Consider the following 24,352-nt stretch of genomic DNA (forward strand, 5'->3'; position numbering starts at 1 on the left):
GACACGATAAGTTATTTTTTCGCGTAGGTGCAATGAAAGATTATTTGAAAAATACATATATTTTTTTCTTTCAAACCTGCTCAAAACGGATTCTACCTTTGTCTCCTCTCACTCTTGTAGGGATACCAAACCTCTCCACACTCAAATTGCAGATGTAGAACGATAAACTCGGTATATAATGGATTGTGTTCGAATCCCAAGCTCTTCCAGGCAGGGTGTTAGGGAAATATGGTGATAGACTCTCTACCTTCACTCACCGGTTAGTGCAGTTGAAGCATAATTATTAGATGCACAAAACAAAGATGTTACCATACGAGAAAATCCGTCTATACAAGCGTATATCAGCATGCCCCAATGGATGGATTTGTTTAATACGATGTTTAACAACCGAAAAATACGACTTTTAAAAACCGAAAAACGTAACTTTTGTAAGCCGAAAATTTTGCTTATTTTAACAACCAAACGAAAATAATTTTGAAACAAACGGCACGTCATACATTGAGGTAAATCTATCTTAAAAACCTGAAAAAAAGATTGTTTACATTTGTTTAACTTTACATGCCCACTTTTTATGCAGTTTTTTATGTGATACAGTATGTGGCCCCACAAACGGCGATCAAATTTGAAATTTCTCTCAAATCTAGAGGAAAAGAGATTTTACAAAAATTTTTCCTGCATGAAAACCTTTAACATCTCTACTTTATTTCCTGGAAGTTCTTTTTCAAAATTTTCAATTTTAACAATATTTTTCAATCGCTTAAAGATAGGTAGCTTTTTTCTAAATGGCCCCCAAAACGGAGGTTTGAAATTTTAGCGATTTCTCGAGGTATCTTTAAGATATGAATACAAAATTTTGACCATAGTTTTGAAATATGATTTAGAGTGTTTTGAGCATAAATTTATTTGATATAATTTTTACAGTATACCCCTGGTTGTCAAAATGCAGGTTTGGGGCCCCCAAAACGGAGGTGTAGCTAAAATCAAATTATTAAGCCCAGTGGTAATAGGGGGAAAAACTATGAACATGTTTGTGTTTTCCCTTAAATTTACGACCCAATGGATGTAAAATTTATGAATTTTATGAAATATTTCAAGATTTTCGATATTGCAAAGTCCAAACTGAAAATTTAGAAATTTTCAAAATGACAATTTTGATTTAACAACGTCTTAATCAAGTTCCATTCATGTATGGAATAAGCTGTGAAAGTTTTAGAAAAAAAGCATATTTTGCAAAAAAATGACAGAATTTGCCGTTTTTGCTGATTCAGCGAAAGAAATTATATATGATGTTAATTTTTTGTTATAAACTATTAACTCAAGGTGATAGGAATAGAATTCCAAGATTTTTTGCTTTTTCTCATATTTAGAATTTTCGGTTTTGTCAATGCTGATTCTAGGGCTCCAAAATACCGGTTGACCTTCAAGATGCTATATCTTTTACCCAGCCTCTAAAGTCACAGATGTATTTGCATTTTCTGAACGGCATTAGGTGTAGAAAGTTTCCTATACCCCGTTTTCATAACTTATTTTCAATTTTCAAGGAGCTAGAGTGAGTTATATGCAATTTTTATCTAATTTTGGTGTTAAAATATTTCCTTTAGACGCAAATATGTTATTTTGAATCCGTCTCAAACCAGCAAAAACATGCTCATTTTTAAGTGGTTGGTTATCATTCTTTCAACAATTCTCTATTGCTACTTTGCCTAGTAATCAATGTTAAGAAGATACTGCGTATAAAATTTATCAGGGAAAGTTCTGCATTGTGACAGCCATCTTAAATAGGGTGAAATAGAAACCAATCCTAGTTAAGGCTCGGGCTCTTGCACAAACAAAAATCGTTTAATTCTGATAAATATACAAGTCAGAATCTTCATTTTAATGAAAACCTCCGTTTTGGGGGCCGTCTCCGTTTTGGGGGCCATATACTGTAGCTTAAATAACTTAAGCTCCAGGGGTTTGGTGAAATAGCTCCAATTCTGGCTTTCCAAGTTAGGAGGGACCTCCCTGAAGGCATTTAACAGTGGTTGACTAGGTACACAGACAGACATACACAGAAACACCATAAAGAGAAAGTATATAGCTATAAACTCAAAAAGTCTTTCTTCCTGAGGACCAGTCTCTTCATTGTTTGCGCTGCAATCATATCTTAATGGCTTCAATTCTTACTGCGCTTGGAGAAAAGATTTGCAAGCATAGCGTACGCAAGTGCAAGAGCCCGAGCCTTAACTAGGATTGGTTTCTATTTCACCCTATTTAAGATGGCTGTCACAATGCAGAACTTTCCCTGATAAATTTTATACGCAGTATCTTCTTAACATTGATTACTAGGCAAAGTAGCAATAGAGAATTGTTGAAATATGGTAGCCAATGAGAACTAAACAAGCGTTTTCTGATATTCGAACGCTATATATTTTGTCTTTGAGTTCAACATTTATTTATAAGAACATCAAAAACTTTTGAAGCATTCGGATGTTCTTAACTTTTTGAGTTCTGAGCCTAAAAATGTTCTTAGCATATTCTTAATTTTGCCATTTTTTGAGTATTTTTATTCATTTTCCTAAGAAATCGGGTGTTTTAGAGTCTGCAAAGCCTTAAATTGTTAAAAAATTTTAAACTTGTTCTTAATATTTTGGCCATCTAAGCCTTATGTTCTTATATAGTTTGTTCTTATGGAAAAACGTGTTTTGACATATGTTTTTGTCAGGCAAATTTTTTTTTTTCAGGTTAATTTCATAAGTCATTTTGCTAATTCATGTCAAGTTTAATCTTACTAGTTGGACAAATGCAGTCTGACTTGTTTGTATATAATGAAAATAAGTACTGAAAAATCTTTAAAATATATTTTTGAGAAGTTTTTCCTTAAATTTTATATGAAATCAAGTCAGAAAGGTACGATTTAAAGTTTGAACTAAATATATTCGATAAAAGACTCAAAAAAAAGTTGCGACACCTAGAGTGATGTTTTTGGAAAAGATTCTAAATTTGTTCGGAACATTCAGAGATTTATCGGGAAATAAAGCTGGTCAAATTTCAATCTTAGCTTGAATATCTAATTTCCTTCAAAATCTTTGTTTCAAAGCATAACTTTAATCATAAAAATCTGAAAATTGAAATTGTAAATTTTAAAATGTTAAAAAAGAAAAATTTAAAATATTTTTTTTATACAAGACAAAACTAGACTGAAAATGTTAGAAGCTGTAGGAGAAAATAAAATTTTGATCTAGTCTATTTACATAATGATTTTAAAAGGCACAAAATATTCGTGCTAACTTTGTCTATCGTCACTTTTATTTTAAATAAAGAAATAACTTAATCGAGAACTATGCTCTCACCAAAAAAAATATTGAAAAAATTAAACAAACATAAATTTTGGTCCTACGTACGCATTATTTTGACTTTCTCTAATTCTATAACACCCCCTTCTCTCCCCCCCCTTCTCACAGACCGACTAGGATCCTGGAAAATTTTAACAAAAAATTGTCTCCAGTGGAAGATTATACTCTAATTTTTGCCCCCCCCCCACTCATTGACTGAGAAGGCGGTGTTTCTATACAAGGAATTTTTTAGAATAGTCTGAGCAAGTTTGAAAATATTCCATTTTAAAATATTTCATAACCTTTTCTAAGGTAGGAAAATTTTATTTCGATTAGGAGGACAACTCAATTGTACCGAGTACTTGAATAAAGCTATTTTGCCGAACTGATAACTAAAAAGCCTTGTCTGTCTCAATGTAATTTGCAGCGGAGACAAAAATTGCATAGGAGGTTTTAGACCATGTCGGACTTATCGGAAGGAGATGTTTTTAATAGTAATTTCATTGTCTTTTAACGAGCGCTGCACTCCTTCGCATGTCTCCGACATACTTGCTCTATTGTCTCAAAAATCCGCCAGTGTTGCTCTAAATTATGATAGAATGCGAAATAAACGGCGGTTTGTGTCTATTGAAAAGATAATCAGAAGTGGAATATTATCAAAAAGAATTCTTAGCAAATTCTTAGAATAATGAAGATGAAAAATAAAAGAAGAAGAAAATCATGTTCGTGTAGAATGTTGGTGCTAAAATCACTTTTCATATAAAAAAATTTTTAATCTTAGAACGTCACAACTTTAATGTAAAAATATCATTTCTCCCTCCTGTCGCAGATTATATTGAGACAAATTTTAATAAGCAAATTTAAGCTCAGTATGTTACTTTATGGTGAATACAAATACACTTTCGGACACGAAATCATAACTATATTTTGGTATTAAATTTTAAGGATTTTACAACGTCACTGAGTGTATTCATTTTACGATTGCATTCTATCGTGATGTTGAATTCTTTTGGTAACTCCATCGAAGGTCAATATTTCATACATATCGAAAAGATTTAAACGCTGCAGATAAATATCTTTTATCTTTTAACACAACCGTTTCACGTATAAATTCCTCTTTGGTGTTTTTTCAATGAACCGAACATATCAGCAGTGGTTGTCCTCATTATGCAAAGCTTTCCTTGTGGAAAATAAATGCATTTCCTCGGTGTTTCGTTTTAACACATGACTGATACAAGATGTTAGCCAGGGGGTTTGGACCACAGAAAAATACTCCAATCCGCTGTCTGAAATGAAAAAAAGTAATTATCATCTTAATGAAGTTAACTTTGATCGATTCTCAAGTTGACCAACAATTTACCAGCCTCATCACTATTTAACCTTTCCAGTTCAATTTTACTTCCAAGTCTGGACTTCTTTATAACGTTTATGTCGCTAGGCCGTTCCATTGATTTCAAAGCCCTGATAGGGCCAGAGCCGAAGCTGCTGGATGGAAAATGAAGCCACTTATTTCCCATCCAGAACACGTGACCCGTGTGTTTTTCACAAAAAATCTAAATTCGGGGCAAACTAAAGGCTTCACTTTTTCTTTTTTGAGAAAGGTTGAAGATTCCTCTCTCGTTCCTTCGGAACTTCAGAGTCAATGCTTAGTATTACTGTTATTTAAAAAAGTGACGTGTATGACTGGGGTCTGAGAAAAGGTCAAAAACACCTGATGGCAATGTCCGAGGAAGCTTGAATCTTACTTATAATAATTGATGGCAATTTCTTTGAGGATATCATCAAATTTAGGTCGTCCATGTCTCAACTGTTTTTGAAACCATTGCATTTTGAAATCCATCATGGATGGATCGTCAGCAGAGAGTTTGGCTTCACGAGTGACGTATAATTGAACAACTAACATGTCCGGCATGCCAATGCTTTCAAGCTGTTAATAGGAAAATGATGGTAGTTAAATAGTATCTTTTATTTGAGTTAATTTCAACAATTCTTAATTTTCATTGGGTTAAAAAAATACAGTATCAAGCTGCACACAATACTGCATAGCTCGAACCTTCATTCATCAATCTACATAGCTCGAATAATAATTTTTCTTGTCCATACAGATTTTGTAAAGTTCAAGAGACAACTGGTCCCCCTAACGTTCAAGTTATGAAGACTGGACTGTGTTCCTTTATAAGAGCTCCAAAAGTAAGAAATGCTAATGGACCAAATTTATTCATAACCAGATTGTTATACTCAATATTGGTATAATAGTGAGTTTATGTATCTATATTTTTTAGCGACGGAGACGGTAAGCTTCTAATTCGTCTACGTCCTGACTGACAGAGGACGACGATAAATCAGCATTTTTATCGTCCTCGATTTTACGGGTTAAAACTGCAGGTTATTCAAAATTGCTTCAGTCATTTTACCGTTCTCAAAAGTGAAAATGCATAAACTCGCTAATAAATTCTAGGAAACGAAAGAATTAGGAATGGGAAGCTAAAGAAGATAAATTCTTTCCTTACATGTTTTATTGTGTCATTCATAAGAGACAGGAACCACGTAAACTCCCTGATATCACGACACACCCAAATCAAGTAGATTCGCTTCATTTTAAAGTTCTTGTTCAACGCTGTCGGGTCCAAATATCTAAAGAATAAAAAGATTTCCCTGTAACCTACACGTAATTATCAAAATGTATTAAATCCACTGATGAGATTAAGAAATCGGTTAAACTTGCAATAAAGCCTATCTGTGTGAGTTACGGACCCAAGAAGTATCTATGTAGTATTTATGTTTGTCAAAAGAGATTGACAACGGACAATTAGTTTTGAGTAAGTAAGTTTGCAACCGCAATCGAGGGAGACCCAAAGGCTCCCTTTTTTAGCTCCCTTTTTAGCTCCCTTTTTTAGCTATCTTTTTTAGCTCCCCACCTGAAGGTAGGGGAAGGCGTAACTCTTTCCTTGGAGTATTCCACTTACTTTCTATCCTTCTCTTTAGTTGCTTAGCATCCAGTAGAGAAGTATCAAGTAAAACTTTTGAAATGACCCGGCTGGGATAACTTCAAATGCTGAGAAAGATGTCTTACTTTAGGTAGTTTAATGTACAAGCGAATGGAGTGATACCAATTCCAGCAGCAACGCTCACGTTGACCGGGTATCTGAAACAATCCTGTAAGGAGAAAGATTGGGTTTTGGTTAGTGATAGAAAGGAGCCTTTGTAAACGTGACTAATGTTTTGATGTAGTTTAAAGTAGTTTTGAAAGATTTTTGAGTTTATTAAAGAGATTTTATGGTAATTATGTGTGTATCTGCCTGGGTTTCCAAAGTTTTGAAGGTCTGTTAACAAGGGTTCACCCACAGACCGTGTCATTCAAACTGTACCAGACTTTTTTAGTTGCACCAGACTCTAAATTTTAGAAACTTTGTTGAGGTTTTTCTGAGATTTGAGTCTGGATACCCAGGCTAACGCAACCTTTTAAGATACCCGGGACTCATCAAATAGCAACATCCAAAAAAACCTTAATGATGTTCGCCCGGGATTCAAGGGGGGTTTCGAGGTTGATTCTCCCTGCTGTGATATCTGTGGAAAGAAATTATAAAGACTGTCACCTCATTAGGACTTCCATAAGGGCCATCAACTCTGATAATAGGTAATGCTCCCTCCTTTCCAGGCTTATGTTTTTCATCATTTACGTGAATAATGATATCCTCTGCAACTCTTTTCAACTGGACCCCATCGTCGTCCACGCCGCATAATTGTTCTTTTAGTTTTTCGGTCCAGTTGCCAGTGACTTTGATACATACACCAAATGTGGCTGCATCACCTTCTTTACCCGTTGGGACCTGTAAGGTAATTAAGAAATCAATAAATAAATCTTAGTTAAAAGACCAGGGGTATTTTAGGCAAGGATGGTACAGAAAAGTCAAAACATCTTTAGAATATTCTCAGATTATCAAATGATTAGAGAGAACACTCAATTTTAAAACCTTTATCTCCAGTAAAGTCCCAAGAAGGGTAAAACCTAGCTCGAAGTCATTGTGTTAGGGGGTATTCCTGTCACCATATAAGCCAAGTTTGGAATAATTACAAAAAAGATGAAAATTAATTTTTCTGTTGTCAGGTGACTTGGATTTTAACACCCGCAAAGTATCATCAAAGTAAAATCTTAAGATTTTTCGGCAATAAAGGTAATGAAAAACGGCTACTACAATTGACGCACTCTAACTCGAGGAAAATACAATTCTCTTGAAAATCGAATTAGAGAGTGTTGACGCTATGTCAACAAGATAATTTAGATAATTTTATGACAGATATCTCTAAGCACATGAATAAACTTACCTTTGTCAGTGTAAACGCATGCCATTCAAATTCTGCTACTTGTGGACATTGTACCAAAATATACTGGAATAGAAAACAAAAAGTCACTACTTTAAACCTGATATTCAGCACCTATAACACACAACTTTGTTGTTGTTCTCAGTCCTTCGTGGAGATACGAAATCGAAATTTTATTTGACGGATGAATTTCAGTGTGGTGGGAAGAAAACAATCACGATCTGATTTCATCACTGATTAATGCATGCAGTAGACTCTCCATCATTTGAAACTCCAAGGGGGTAAGAATTTACTTCGAATAACTGAAAAATTCGTTTTCCCGCCAGATGTTTAACTTAACCTTAATGGCATGGATTTTTCTGAAGTAATTGAGACGTTGTGGTTCAGCTGAGCGTAATAAAAACAAAGGATTTTGACTTTTTGAAGAGAGAACAAACTTAAGAGATGATAAGTGAGGATCCCCTGTTTGCTTCAATTCTCTGGACCGAAGGAGGATATTGAAATTTTAGTCGCGCGGCTGAGGTCGAAAAACGTTTCATTTCGTGATACATATTTTAGATTCCAAAAAAAACAACGGAAACTCGCGAATTAGTATGTGTAGATTACAAAATCAAAAAGTTTCCACGATATTATCGTGCAAGTAACGAGTAATTGGCGATTTTTTGCGTTTCCATGATTTTTGGGGGGTCTTCAAATTAAAAAAAAGACCTATATCACACGATAGAGCTCTTCAAACTGAGCAAAAAAGTGTATTACACCAAAGTCCCAACTTCTCTAGATCAAAATTTATTGGCCTATTTGTGGTAAAAAACTGATGGAAAACAGGGAATTTCCCCACAATCTGCATTAATTTATGCAAAATTAAACACCTTTTTGACCACAAATAGGCCCATAACTTTTGATCTAGAGAAGTTGGGACTTTGGTTTAATACACTTTTTTGCTCAGTTTGAAGAGCTCTATCATGTGATATAGGTCTTTTTGGTCAGCCTAAGCTGAGCATTCAAATCCGTAAAATTCATTTCTTCTTCCATCATCATCATAAGACGGCAAAAAAAAAATCCGATTTCCCGATCTCACTTTGATTTTTAAACTTTCTTCCGATCGGGTTAACTTTTTGGGTACTTTTAGCGTGCGTTGTTTTTACAGATCATAATGTGGTGTTTCAAGATGGCGGCTCAAGCGATAAGTCAGATGTGATAAGTCAGTGTTGTTCCGATCGGGTTAACTTTTTGGGTACTTTTAGCGTGCGTTGTTTTTACAGATCATAATGTGGTGTTTCAAGATGGCGGCTCAAGCGATAAGTCAGATGTGATAAGTCAGTGTTGTACCAAAGTATTTCCAGTGTAAATCTGTTGTAAGCTTCAATATCTGTCATTTATTTTTTTAACTCGGCAAATCAAACACATGATTTTCATCAAGGGGATTCTTTTTCTACACCTTTTGAAGGTTTAAAGCCGTTTGCTCAAGTTTTTGTTCATGTTGAATTTTCTGGTACTTTTTATTGCTGCTTTTTATTAGTTTTTGCAATAAAAACATATTTTTCTTGTTTGCCTCTAGGTGGGATTGATGGTGTTATAATGTTATTGGAATTTGATAAAGTTTACAAAAGTACAGCTACTGTCTAAATTTGATAGAGACTGGATGCAATCGTGCTTTTTTGGACTTGGTTTGCTTGGACGTGTTTGATAAGGCGAATCGCAAAAAATTGTTTGGTTCCCGTCATTTCTACTTTAAAAAGTGGGGGTCAGTTTGTCGAAAATATTTTTCTTTCAAGAAGCAGCTATATACATCTTGTTGAAAGGGAATCTGTACCCGTGTGTGGACTGATCTGAATTAAGAAATTGAGAAACCGTGGATAAACTGGTTTTCGGTTTACTCTCTATTAGCATGCGGCTCGCTACTACTTTCGATTGAAAACTTGTAAACACAGAGCGTGCAGAGGTCGACAGTGGAAATCCAGCAAAGCAGCGGAAAAGCTTTCCGACTCTCCAACTCTACCTGCTGACTGTAAATCAGGGGCGGTCAGATGACGGGAACCAAATGATGACATCACATCTCCTATTATTGGACTTGCAAAATTATGACAAATGGTCTTTGGAATTTGATCAATTATATTAATATTAATATATACAGCTCTTGTTGAAATTGATCAAACTATTTTTCACGCAGTTCCGGACGCAGATAGTGTTTTTCTAACCTTTTCTAATCTTGGCGCACGTTTTGACTGAATGATGGAATGGAATGAATGGCGATAACAGTTTATACATATCTCTTATCAGACTTGCAGAAAGCGGACTGCAGAAAGTTATGAAAAATGGTTTCTAGAATTTAATGAATTATACCGTCAAGTTACACAACATGCACACTCTCGTCACAACTTGCACAGTCATAACAAACAGATCCATCTGGTCTTCATTTAACATTGTTTTAAAGTTTAAAAAACACTACCAGTGCTTGGCACAGAAGAGAGGAATCCCAGTTGAAATTAATTGCTACTCCGTTGCCCTGTTGAATTTATTTATTACCTTAAAGGAAGAAATTTTGGCGGGAATTTAATTTGGCGGACGGCCAAAAAAGTTTTTTCAGAGGAAATTTAATTTGGCGGATGGACGAAAAAACTAAATTTGGCGGGAATTTAATTTGGCGGTCGCTTAAAAATTTAACCTTAAGATGGCGTCAAAACAGCGAAAAAATAGCAAAAACACCTTAAAAGAGATCATATTTTCAAAATGTTTAATTTGGCGGGAATTTAATTTGGCGGATGGCGGAAAAAAGAAATTTTGGCGGGAACTTAATTTGGCGGATTTCAGTCAAATCCGCCAAATCCGCCAAATTTTCTTTCCGCCAAAATTTCTTCCTTTAAGGTATGGTCGTGTGTTTATTCCGCCAAGGCGGTAAAGCGATCGCCCAAATTCATAGACCATTCAAAAGGGAGTTTAAGGCAAAATAGGTGGAAAATGAGCTTCCCTGCATAGTTATGAATTTTAAGTTTTGCTTTCGATTATCATTTGCGACCAGCAAAGTCTTCAAGATGGTTGTGTGCATGTTGTGTAACTTGACGGTACTAAACTACAAAGTTTATTTACGAAGACTGGATGTAAATTATGTTTTTCTGACCTTGCCAAATTTTGGCTTTCACTGAATAGCAGTCAGTTTTTACGTACCTCATTGGCCTTGCAGACAACTGACAAATGGTTTCTGTAATTTGACCAAGTCTACCAAAATACAGTTCCTGTTGAAATGTTATAAAAATGAACTACGTTTTGCAAAGATTTTGATGCAAATTGTGTTTTTCTGGAGTTTGCGCTTTGTGACTTAAAGTTTGTAGCTTGTTAGTTTAAAGTGTTATTGGAGTTTTATCAAGTAAAACAAAAAGTACAGTTTCTATGTATATTTGATGGATATCTTTATTTTATTTGGTTCTGACGTTTTGGCAATTTTCTTATTTATTTCTACTAGATAACACTTTGTATATCTGACATATGGATATTGTCTCCATACTTTGATCTTCTCGTGGGGGGGGGGGGGGGGGCTTGGAGGAGCTCTCAGGCTTGTTTTGAATAATTTTAAATCAAGTTATCAAATGTTTCACATTTTGTACATTATTCAACATTTTTAGTCTAATCTGTTTCAGTACATCTCTTACATCTGTTAACCCACTTATTAAAGCTATCTAGCTAAGCTCTATTGGCTGACCTTCCAGCCTCGGCTGGTTTATTTTAATTTGAAGACCCCCCAAAAATCATGAATTTCCAGGCCTTGCAATTTTGCCTGGAACCGCAAAAAATCGCCATTTACTCGTTACTTGCACGATAATATCGTGGAAACTTTTTGATTTAGGAATCTACATATACTAATTCGAGAGTTTCCATCGAAAAAAGTGGAATCTAAGAGGTGTATCACGAAAATCATTTTCTAGCCACTTTTTTCGACCTCAGCCGCGCGACTATTTTGAAGAAATTGCTCGACGAGTGTAATTTTGATTTTTTGAAATAAAAAAAGCATTTTAATTGCGGAAAATCAATGTTCTCACTCGACGATCTCCCAATAAGAAAAAGTCGAATAACTGAGAGTGATTTGGACTATAATTGGCCTCAAGGGGAAAGTTCGAATCACTAAAGTTCAAATAACCGAGAGTAATTTTGCCTGAGTTGGGAAAGCAGATCCAAAGAGGATCGCCATCTCACTTCGAATAACCGAATTATTCAAATAAGTGCGGGTTCCGGGAGTCTACTGTACTGTACTACTTACCATTCCCGGTTTGGCTTTGAATCCTTTCTTTAACATGTGCAATTCCAACACTTTTCCTTCGTGCATAATAGCTCGTATGATTTTACAATCTTTCGATGATCGATACAATCGAATGATACGATCGAGAACGTAAAGTATCAATGGTCCAATCACCCATTTCCAAGTCTAGAGAAACAACAATTTGCTTGAAAGAAGATGTTCAGGTAATCATGAAATCCAAACAACTGTGGTGATCAATACAATACATCTTTTCAACCGTAGTCGCACAGTCAGGCGCGTGTCACTTTATTATTTAGTTTACCACCCTAAACTCGATCCAATCCTTTTTTTACATTTTTTTCGATCGTCTTTAGCTGTGAAGAAAAGACTGGGACGGTTTTAGGGTGGCGCAACGGACAAAAAAGTTCCCGCGCAGCAATTGACGGCTACGGTCGAAAAGGTGTATAGAGAAGAGAACTACATCTCCATAACTTCAAGTTTTTTCTCTTCAGTGAAAAATACGTTTTAAACTTGTGACTGTAGCTCAAAAATTTGCAAGCGTGCGTTCGATTTATGGAAACGCAAAAGAAGATTGTTTCAAAATCTAAATTATTCTGGTTGGTACAATGGTACAATTAAGAGCTTTTTCGACCTTAATCAAAATGGTTGTTATGAATCGTTTTTAGAAAGAGTTGAGATGAAATGAAATCACTGGGATACTTCCTTATGACGGCGAAAAGCATTTACAAACCCCCTGCTAGAGCTGACTGCTTAAACAGTCAAAACCTTGTAAGACACAGGCCCGGCGGAAGCGGGGAGGCTGGGGAGGCTGAATTCCCCCCACTATTGAGCAAATGGGATTTTTTTCTCAAATTCGTTGCGAATTTTATCTCATTTTGAGGCCTCAGCCTCTCTACTTTTATGGTTGTTCAGCCGGGCTTGAGACAGGGGTTAATTTATAACAAGGACACCTTAAAAAGCCTATAAAACAAACTCATACACAACGATACTTATTCTGACTTACCGATGGACCGTTTGGTGTGAAGATCGGAGGCTCTTTGCACATGTGTTGCATACGTGGATCTTTCCAAGTCTTTTGGTATAAATGGTGACATTCGCGAGGATGTTTGTCCAAATTGGTTTGGTATTTTGTGATGCCACTAAAATGAAAAGGTGTTGTTTTGATTTGTACACAGTATTTTTTCCCAAATACTCTCGTTAAATTCTAGAAAGTTTTTCTGCAAAAGAATATCAGTATCAAAAATTTAATTGAAAAATACTGACGCTAAGCCCTTGTCGCAAACTAGTTTATCAAGACTCCCTCAGCGTTTTTACGGGGAGTCGCATTATTTACTAAGGGAGTCGATATTTCCTATGAAATGTCTACTCTAGGGGAGTCATTATTTCCTATTTTATTTATACTTGGGGGGGGGGGTCAACATTTACAGGGATTTCAAATAATCCGCTAGACCGAAGTATGCCTGAAACCCAAATCACGCGTATTTAGTATAAAATGGTTTTATTTCCTATCCAATTGAATGTCAGCCTTTCTGGCGTAAATTGAATGTAAATTGCTCTATTTTCACATCTCAAGAGAGATCAAGGAATTGATCATCTTTGAAATTCTACTCACCCCATACCATGGAAACACAAGCTGACTAAGAAGACCATTGAGAAATGATGTGCAAACCAAAACAATTCGTATTTCTGCCGCCTCACCGCTTTGAACGATGTAATAATCTGTGGAAAAATTTTTGTAGGGTTAGATTTTTAAAAGATTGGTTTTGTGCCTAAATCAAGTTCGTCGCACTATTTCATGCTGAAAAAATGAATTAATCGATTTTCAATTAAATCTTACTTCACAGATGCGGACCAATAAAATTGTTTGTTTGTTTTTACCATGAGTAACAAGACTGAATCAAGTTAGAATTACAAAGTTTAACCATGGAGGTAATAAAAATATAGATGGAGGGTCAATGCCTTTTGTTCTATTCTGATTTATCATCGGAAGCAAACAGCTGTTTGGTTGCTTTGGGAATAAGATGATTAATTTTGGGTATACTCATGGGAATATTTAAGATGAATGAAAAGACATTACATTTTTAACAAGTATCTTGAAATATTTAGCCATGTCATGAAAAATTGAAAAAAAAACATAATAAGCACAATACTCCAAACTTCTAGGGGAAGCTGCCCATAAAGCCATCGATAGATTTAAAAAAGAATTACGTGTTACGATTAGGAACCTTGTATCGATCATTTTGTCAGAGTATGAAAACCGCTGCCCACTTAGACGTGAAGATCTTAAGATAAGAAACTTTCAATGATAATGTGATACAACTCTCAATGTTAACAAAATGCCAGCCCAAAAATGTGTCCTTATGAAAATAATATACTCTTTTAGTCTTACATCAGTTGAAACTATTTCGAATCGCATTTAAACAAGGATCTTCGGCAAAATTAAGTTTTTCAAAATCAACCAAACAGTCTCGTTCTGTTCTTATAAAGTTATAAATTGATGTTTTTTGCTTCCAATGATGGTACATCAAAGAAAAGCCGCTTTGAATAAATTTATAAAAGATTTCAACGACCATTTAGATCATTACCGAGACGTTTTCTCTCCATCTATATTTTTATTACCTCCATGGTTTAACGAATAGCATTTACAATGGCGGATCTAAAGAGAGTTCAAAATTCATGGCGAGAAAGTGTTTCTTTCAGTCGTACTCCTTATAAAGGAAAAATAGAATCTCCGTCAATTTTGAGTTTCAGGGATAAACTAGAGGAGTGTAACAGATTACATGAATTGATTATAGAAAACTGGTCAAGGCAATGGTGAAAGACTTACAATAATCAATAGAGCGACCAAGCAGATGATCCCTGTGTAACCAGCCACTAAAAAAAGATAATGTAAAGAATTTAAAACACAAAGACTTCTAATGAGCGGAATTTGACTATTCTAGAAAATATCTTTATAGCCCGGAGATGATCATTTTTACTGAAAATTAAGAGACTTCCCTTCAAAAAATCTTTTCGGTCCCTGGATTTTGCAGATTTTTGAAGACTCCCTCACCCTCCTAGCAGGCTTCGACAAAGAAGGATCTTTTTTAAAGAAAATGATCATTCTCTGATCACTCTTGAGTTATTAAGGAAAAGAATGTTAAAGGAGGATGTCCCTGAAGTGGGTTATTGGGCAATTCTTATTTCAATTATTTCAGTCGCATTTAGGGTCACTTTTTTGACAACATTTTCAAAAAAACAAGCCCCACGTAGGGTCCATTTTCCGAACCTTAGCAGAGCACCCTCATCGGAGTAGTACCCCCACCCAGAAGATGTCCAGTTATTGTCCAAGTTTATGGAGAGTGAAGTAGCCAGATTGTCTCTTAAGGGACTATTATAGAAATCGTTCCGGTATTGATTCGACTGTAACATCTATTTACCTTCACCCAGAAACCATGGAAGAGTGGTGCCTTCTTTGGATGGCCCAGGATTGATAGGAACGTAATCAGAATAGTTCATATGCATTCTCATTCCATTCACCAAATGTGATAGAGCATGTGTTACTGAAAAATGAATTCATAAATCGTCGCTCAAGCTTCTTGCGGGTCTTATAATACCGAGTTTATCGAGTTTATGTATGTGTGCTCTTCTGCGACGGAGACGGTAAAGTTTTAATTTGACTAGATCCTAACCAGCTGAGGACGACGGTATATCAGCACTTTTACCGTCGTCGATTTTGCGGGTCAGAGCTGCAGGTTTTTTCCAAATTGCTTCAGTCACTCTACCGTCCTCAAAAGTGCAAATACATAAACTCGCTAATACCTCATCAAAGGATCGCACCAGATCAAAATCACCAATACGTGGACAGTACGATTTCGCTAGTAATTGATATTTAGAGCCTGGTATACAAAAGCTTGCCTCGTAATATAAAATGATATCTCTGTTCTAAGCTAAGATTTATAGGAGGACTCAATACTTCATGTGTATCTCAATATTACTGCTCGGTACTCAATGATATATGATAGAAGCATTGTTATCTTACTTACCACCCAGTATACATGTGGTGTATGCAGACATGACGTGCAGACCTTTCATGTGATTTATCAGACGCCGTGGATTACTATGGATATACTGAAAAGAAAAAAAATCGTTTTTAGGGATATTTCCGGATTGGAAAGAACAAACTAAGAACAAGAACTAAACTAAGAACAAACTAAGAACAAACTAAGAACAATCTAAGCCTCAGATTTAGAAATTACTAAAAAAGTACTGATTTTAACAGAAATCCGTTTTTAAGAACATTGTAGGAACACTTAAGCATTAAAATTTCAGAAAATTAAGAACAGGTCAGTTTGAGCCAAAATTTACGGGCTCTTATAAAAATATCGTGTAAATATATTTTTGGTCAACTATAATACCTTTGGAAAAAACTTATTTCAAAAAATAAATTTCAATAGACTGACGAACTTACTTTGAGCATTTTGGTTCGCACGAAGGACAAAAGTGTCCGGCACATGGGTATAAGAATGATTGCACAATTGAAATTCAATGCGGCTGCGCATGCTCTTGAAATACAGATAGATTCCTGGAAAAGAGAAAAGAAGGTGTCAGGTTAGACAGCCTTGAAAAAACTGTTTCTGAGAACTGAAAACCCTGCGTGTTAAGTTAAAATACTTCCCCTAGGATCTGGTTGATGGTACAATAAATCAAAGATTTTGGGAAGATTTTGATCTGCAATGATGGTCAGAATATGTTGGCATTTATGTTGAATTTAAGATCCTTACTCAGATCCTTACTTGGGCTTTTTGATATTTGCTTCCCTTTGTGCCAAATATTATGGCCAAAATTGTGGTACGACAAATAGGGAAAGTTAGATAACCTCACTACCAAAAGAGGAATTTGAAAATGAAATTGTTTTGTAAAAACCGTGTGCGGCGAGGGCAACAACAGAGGTATAAAATACATACCGATAATAACATATATAAATAGTGATATTTGTCTGTCGTACGGTAACGAAGATAAGTGTCGATAAATAAATATAAATTGACGGCGAACCAGCCACCCTATCAAAAGAAAAAACAATTTGTGTACTATAGTGGTGATGGCCTAGCAGATAGAGGATGTTCCAGATGGCAAACCCGATTCCAGTATCTTATTTCGCTTTTTTTATGATTCTCACTATTGTAAAGCACCTGTAGTAAAATCTCAATAAGGTGTAAGTGACACTCCTGTGTCACAGACCAGTTGGGGGTCCCCACTGGAAAATTTGGCAAAAATTTCGTCCCCGGTGAGAAAATAGCTTGGAATTTTAGCCCACTGGGAAATTGACTTTGATTTCATTCCCACTCGAAATTCAATGTTTAAGAATTGCACTCCACTGGATTTTTTAACCATGGAACAATAGAACTTCTTTACCCATTGAGATCTTAATAGGAACATTCATCCCCAGTAAGGAAAAAAGTTCCATCGGGGCTGTGAGACAGGGATGTTTAAACATCAGCTCAGCTTAGTCTTTCCAAAGCTGGTAGTATGTCAAAAAGAAAGTCAAGTTTGATAGCAAAATGAAAGTTTGGTCATAGATCAGAATTGACGAAAAGGAACATGGACAGCATGCCTTACCCAAATGATCAATTTCAGCCCTTCGTTTTCAAGATAATTTCTCATCGTGCGCTTTTTAGCCGTCGTCATTTTGGCGTTTTTTTACTTTGTCCCTGAAAAGAAAAGATTAAATGAATGAAAGGAAGAAAATGTGAAAAAACTACCCTTTTCTGTACTCACTGGCAGATGCCTAAGGTTTATATATTCAATTAACGAAAGCCCTGCGGAACCCCTACCACGTTATCACACGAAATTGTGTTACTAAGATATCTAGAAGCTTACAGAACGCCTCTCAGCTTTTGTGTATTCATTTACGGCCACCCGCAGATCAGGCCATCTCTTTTTTTTACAATGTGGAAATTACTCTGAAGGAAATCGACGCTTCAAAATGAAGTGCACGTTCACTCAAAGTGGATAGAAAAGATGATCATACATGAATAAGACGATTTCAGACAACTTATATTTCCTCTGATCTTCAAAACAAGGAAGAAAGAAGAGTACTAACTATTTGAACAAAGTTATGTTCATCAAACACCCATAACTTTCAAAAGGCGTACCAAGTTCAGAAGAAATAATATGATCACTAAGCTATGAATGAACTGCTACCACTAAACTATTTTGAAACTGAAAATACCTATCCAAGTATAATACCAAGGTTGACTTTTCACATATTTACCATATGGTTTTCATTAAAAACTCTCATCAGGTCTTATACATCAAAAAATAATTCCTTGTTTCACATCTATCTACGGCAAGGAATTGCCAATGACCTTAACAAACATACATGATAATTTCTTACATTTCCTTATAGAATTGAATGAATCAACAAGTGAAAGCAAACGCAAAATTTTTTAAAGGAAGTCCCATTTAAACTTAGAAGAAGTTTGAGTGGGAGTGCCTGATTGGAGTTAATTATTTTGTTTGTACAATTTATGGGAGTGCATAAGTTCATTGTTTAGTACGTTTTTCCGTCACGGACAACCAATTATAAAAGGTATAAGATATATGAAGAGAAGAGGAAGAAAGTAAAAAAGCACATGTCCGAAGTTTTGTAATCAAACTATTACGAAGCATTCTGAGAAAATTTTGGTGAAAGTCCCCTGTATTTAGTTTCGAAAACATGAATCGTTCATCGTTTTCTTGATTTTACTAATAATAATCGTTCGTTCGTTCGTTCGTTCGTTCGTTCGTTCGTTCGTTCGTTCGTTCGTTCGTTTCGTTCGTTCGTTCGTTCGTTCGTTCGTTCGTCGTTCGTTCGTTCGTTCGTTCGTTCGTTCGTTCGTTCGTTCGTTCGTTCGTTCGTTCGTTCGTTCGTTCGTTCGTTCGTTCGTTCGTTCGTTCGTTCGTTCGTTCGTCGTTCGTTCGTTCGTTCGTTCGTTCGTTCGTTCGTTCGTTTTCGTTCGTTCGTTCGTTCGTTCGTTCGTTCGTTCGTTCGTTCGTTCGTTCGTTCGTTCGTTCGTTCGTTCGTTCGTTCGTTCGTCAAAAGGGTAAAACCCATAAACCTTTTCCGGTATAATCCATCATAAGGAAATTAAAACACTTATACAATGATACAATCTGCTAATTTAAGAATCATTAAAATGTAACTACTCTTATCATAGGATTCAAATTAGCCTTACTTACTTACTTACTTTGATTTAGCAATACCAAATTATGCCATCAATTCAAATGACAAATAGTTCAACCACTTGAACAAAGGAAACATCAAATTCTAATGAAGGGCAAGGAGAGATAATTTCACCTCTTGATAAAAATAATAAATCTTAAGTCTTTAACCGCTTGGCCATGTATGTACTACTTTATCGGGGGAAAAAATGTCGGGGGAAAGTGACGAAATTTTCCCCGGACGAATTTTTTCCACGATATATCATCACCCGACCAAAACTTTTCCCCGATTTTTTAAGCACCAACCAAAATTAAAATCTAGATTTTTATTAACCAAAATTAGTGCTTTAAACGACAAATTACAAGACCTTTTTTCGAGCTAGTAAAAGAAACCATTTCATTTGGACAATTTAGTTGGGTGAAAGTGACTAAATTGTGAGTTTGGTCGGGGAAAAGTGACGAATTTGAAATTTTGGTCGGGGGAAAGTGACGAAAATGCTTCTAGGTGACGAAAATTTTCCCCGATGAAAAAAAAACCAATTTTGACCAAATTTCGATCTTTCTGGGGGTAAAAAGTTGAAATTTTCCTATTTCTCCTACCCTTATTGGGACTGAAATTTGATTTCCTGATTTTTCCGACCCTTAGCGGAACTTTGGAAATCCTTAAGGGCGGCACATACCGTACCCTCCATTTGCCTAAGCACCACCCCCCCCCCACAGGCGCCCAATATACTCAGCAAACGTTTCTATAAAAATTACCCATCTTCTTCCCAAGGGATTTATTTGCATCATTACAATGTTACATAATTCTTCAAGAAAATGAAATCAGTATAAATAGATTTGTAAAATTATTATTTTGACAATTAAAGACAAATGCTTACGTCAACGCAATCAAGTTATGGATTAAAAGGATTAAATGGAGCTAATTGAATATTAGTCGGCCAAAACAATTGTCCAAAATAATTGTCCAAAATAACCAAAAGATATTACTTTTATATTTACAATGTATCGGGGCTCTAAACTAGCCATAATTCAGTATAGCACTAATTCTGAGGCAATATTAAGGGTAAATAATCTCACTTGAAAAAATGCTGATACCTGCTGACGTCAGCACAATTAGCGGAGGAACAAGAGGCTGAAGGAAATGAATAGATATGATATATCCTCATGCATTAAACCTAATTATGGTTTCGCTAGTTATACACATATCTATCTAATTGTTTTTTTATAGGTTATCGCGCGGTTCAGGTCGTGACTCTTTGCACGTTTTCAAGGAGAAGAAAGGTGTTTTTTATCATAATCCATCATAATTACAAATATATTTTGTCATAATCATTGGCAGGTACGTAGGAAGTTTAACATTTATGACTGATTTCAACTATTCTAGCATTGTAACATTTATCTTTTCCTGAAAAAAAAAATCAAATTAGTCCCTTAGGGGGACTAGGCCCTGAATGAATCTACTAGCCAGTTGTCTAACAAAACCTAGTGTTGCATTATTGATTTTTCGAACGATGAGCAGTTAATATATTATCTGTTGCGGGTCTGCAATAGCTGCCTTAAGTTGATTTCATAAACACAAATTCTGTTTGCAATATACCTCAAGACACTCAAATTATTTCAGTTCATAATATATTGTTGTCGTTCAACCATAAACTCTTCCCCAATCCCATTTTTAAACAGGTGCTCGCGAAAAACAGATTGGAAGGTGTATACTAAAATCAATGCCATACAGAATACTTATAGGTCTCATTTTCAAATAAGAGTCATATCGTTTGCTTACTCATCAATTTCAATTTACAAGCTTTTTAGCATTGAATTGACACGGATGTGGAGCAATACTGGTCAGAAAAAGGAACAGAAAAACATTTTTTGTTTATATCAACACAATATAACAATAGGCAGACACTGTCCTGATATGAAATATGTGTCTGATATGAAACGAGAACATTTATATAAAAATAAAACCTATAGTAGTACTTAACAATTTACATGAATGCAGTTCGAAGTTTGTTTCTAAACACAGATACAGCATACATGGTAAAAAATAATTGACACAAGAAGATGAAAGGTACCTTCCCAGAAAGTTCCCATTTTAAAATGAGTACAATCACGGACAAAAGGTTGTAGACTTCAAAAATGGATGAAAATTTTCAAAATAAGCTCTGAAAACCTTTTTACCAGGCCGATGATGTTGTTTTTATTGGATTTGGAGAGTTTGGATGACAATTCCTGAAGCCAAATCCACTCGACATTGAAGAAAAATGAATTTTTAAGCCTTCAGGCTTTCTTTTCGAAGATTGACGATTGAAGGTTCAATTAGTTTTGCTCTTCAACTTTTTCGAGAAGACATCTAATTAGACCATATTTGAGATGGTTTAATCAATTATAAACAACTTTTCAGAGCTCTCTGGTGCACCCACCACCTGTGTAGCTGAAGTTCACCCATTTTCAGTAATTTAGATGTCCGAAATTCACAAGGACTGCTAGCAAGCCAGTAGGCTCTTCTTGGCACTATTGAGGAATTTTTGAAAAGTCTTTTATCCATGATTGTAATTTAGCAATTAGAGACTTGTATTCAATGCCAAAATAAAGTTGATGGAGAAAAGAGAAAGAGTCAAATAGCTGGCAAGCCAACGAAACAAAAGAGGTTCATTCTCAAATACTCCAAAAAATTAAAGCTTTATAATTTCCTTCAATTATCTTTCGGTAACAAAGAAAAACCTAAATCAAAAATCCATCTCCATCACACATCAAAAAAATCTTTCTTTCTCCTTTTCAGTCTGACATAACACAACAAAAAGAAAACTCGTTTAACTAATTCTGATACAGCAATTATTATGCAAGGAAATAGCTAATGATCGCCTAATCATTTCGTCAATACAACTACGTCTTTTTGTACCAAAACTAATTAGTTGCTTGATTACATTGTTTATAGATATGTGTCTTCAATAGGCATTCTAAGGGAAACGAAGAAAGAAAATTTCGTCATTTTAGTTTCGAATAACGCTCCCCTTAATCTTCTCGAGATAACGTACTGCATTACTCATATATCATCACTTGAAATATCTTTGAAGGAAACCTTTCTCACATGCCCTCAAGAAGAGCACGCGCGAAAGAAGTAGGCGAAGATATATGGTATATCTGAGATCAAGATTATGAATTAAAAAATTATCTTTCTTTTTAAAAGCAGTCATTAATACATTCTCGATTACCATTCCTGTTTGAAAAAAATCAATCATTTCTAAACTCGACTATAGTAAAACAGATTGGACTTGAGCTTACCAGAATTAAATTTACTGTACTATTTAGCATGGTATATTATATCGAATAATTAAATATTTGATGATATTGTTCGACTAAATTATATAATTTCAAAAATATTGAAAATGTATTTGATATTAGAGTCTACAGTGATGTCCTTTTGTCTTTTGCAAGAAAACAATAACAAAATAGTTTGACAAAGGGAAGAGGAAATAACATATTACACAACTTATATGCTTTCCTTTCCAAAAATTCGTTTCGTGCAAGTTTTAACCATTTTTGGAAAACATTTTATATCAAACTAAAGATTGTGAACTAGGACCCTCATGAACTTTTGTAGCCTTAGTTTAGTAAGCACTCTTAACCCTTTAAGTGCCAATGTCGGGTATATTGGACATTGAGTTAGAAATAGTCATTTTTGGTCTAACTCGTAGGAATTGGATTGGGCTTCATGGCCGAGAAAAATAAATTCGAAAGTGATTCTTTCCAGTGAGACTTAAAGCCAAAAAGCAAAAAAGAATTTGACAAAAAATTCACTTGTTTGACCATTTTTTGACCATTATTGGTCAATGAGTGATCCAAAAACCTCCAAATTTGGCCTTGCATTACTTTATTCTGTCCTCCAGCGAATTGATTTGAAGTTTTACCACAGTGCACCTTTCTGTCATTCATTCAGGTCAGCGCAGATATTAGCCTTTAAAGTTTCAACTAGCAATTTTCTTAAGAAAAATTAGAAAAAAATACCGTGGCACTTAAAGGGCTAAGTAGGATTTAATAAGGCATACCCATACATTCAACCAAGAAACTTGTTTTATCACACACCCGTTAGTACAATAGAGGGTTAGGAAGGAAATCCAACCTAAGTCACGTGACATTAAAATAGAATTTCAGCGCTTGACCAATCAGAAGCTGCCCTTAAAACACGACATCTAGCCCTTCGGGCTTTATAAATCTATGGTTAGTACTTACAACTAACCACAATGGAAACATTGATCATAGACTATTAGTAGGAGCCTAACCCTGGCGGTTTAAGGGCGGGTTAGGAATTTTGCCTACGACGTCAGTTAATATATTCTTAAAATGTCATTTTCTTATAAAAAAATCGTGTATTTTTCAATAAATCCAGAGTTAGAAAAATAACCTTAAATCCATTTCGTAATGGGGAAAGCGTTATCCAAGCTAGAACAGATAAAATCCGATATTCCTATTTGTAATGCGATTTTCCATTCCAATTGGAATTCAAAAATTTAATTGAGTCACTCAAACAAGGATGTTGATGGTGTTAAACGGACAAAAGGTCTGTTGACAAATAATCCATTAAAAAGTCAAATACTGCTTTAGGCACTTAGGAAATTACCAACATTGGCAAAGAGTTTATCATATACGACAGAATGTACCTACAAGCTTGCTAGGTGTCCTTACAATACACCCTCTTCTCACAGGCCCAGTAGGGTTTTTTCAACCAACGGGGGTAAAAATAACGGACCAAAAATCGATGGGGATTGATATTCCCATGTTTTTATGGCTGAGGACTTGAATTCTATTGTTTTCTAGCCAGAAAATTCAGCGGAGATGGAAAAAATAGCATAATATATTGCAGTGAGGATTTGCTTATTTGATTATTTTCAGCGGGGACAAAGATTAGAGTATAATTCCACTGGGGACGATACTTGGCCAATTTTTCCAGTGAGAAGGGGTCCCAGTGGGTCTGTGAGAAGAGGTGCTACAATTTTTGACATGCAAATACACTTACCTCCATGTCTCTGGTATCTCTTCAAGCAACCAGTATAACCAGTCTCTCCAAGGTGATAATTGAAGGTTTCATCAGCTCTGGGTGGGTATGAAACAGACTGGAACAATCTAGTGGAAATAAATCTGTAAAAGATAACCAATTCTTGTTATGCCTGCGTTTGACTTATCTTTCCAACTCATGAAAGAGCTAGAAGATATACCATTATTCAACATTTTCTACAACTTAGATCTTTAAAGCCCAATAAACGGTATTTTCATATGCTTA

At 35.3% G+C, this 24,352-nt stretch overlaps 2 protein-coding genes across 2 annotated transcripts in view; both read right to left on the minus strand.

The window, feature by feature from the left end:
- LOC136814452 (uncharacterized) overlaps positions 1–24,352 on the minus strand; it is a 792,139-nt gene that overhangs the window by 246,489 nt on the left and 521,298 nt on the right. The gene's annotated exons all lie outside the window — the stretch shown is intronic.
- On the minus strand, positions 4,369–24,172 carry LOC136814402 (NADPH oxidase 4-like). Its single transcript, XM_067070942.1, has 16 exons — positions 24,089–24,172; positions 17,488–17,579; positions 16,836–16,931; positions 16,340–16,453; positions 15,915–15,999; positions 15,309–15,431; positions 14,717–14,763; positions 13,502–13,608; positions 12,893–13,028; positions 11,890–12,054; positions 7,641–7,703; positions 6,911–7,144; positions 6,388–6,470; positions 5,825–5,948; positions 5,060–5,241; positions 4,369–4,600 (listed from the first exon to the last, which is right to left on the minus strand). Exons 2-16 carry the CDS (start codon positions 17,554–17,556, stop codon positions 4,480–4,482), a joined length of 1,749 nt encoding a protein of 582 aa, XP_066927043.1. The 5' UTR covers positions 17,557–17,579; positions 24,089–24,172; the 3' UTR covers positions 4,369–4,479.

Source organism: Clytia hemisphaerica, unplaced genomic scaffold (genome assembly GCF_902728285.1).
Source record: "Clytia hemisphaerica strain Z4C2 unplaced genomic scaffold, Clytia hemisphaerica genome assembly, whole genome shotgun sequence".
NCBI lineage: Eukaryota > Metazoa > Cnidaria > Hydrozoa > Leptothecata > Clytiidae > Clytia > Clytia hemisphaerica.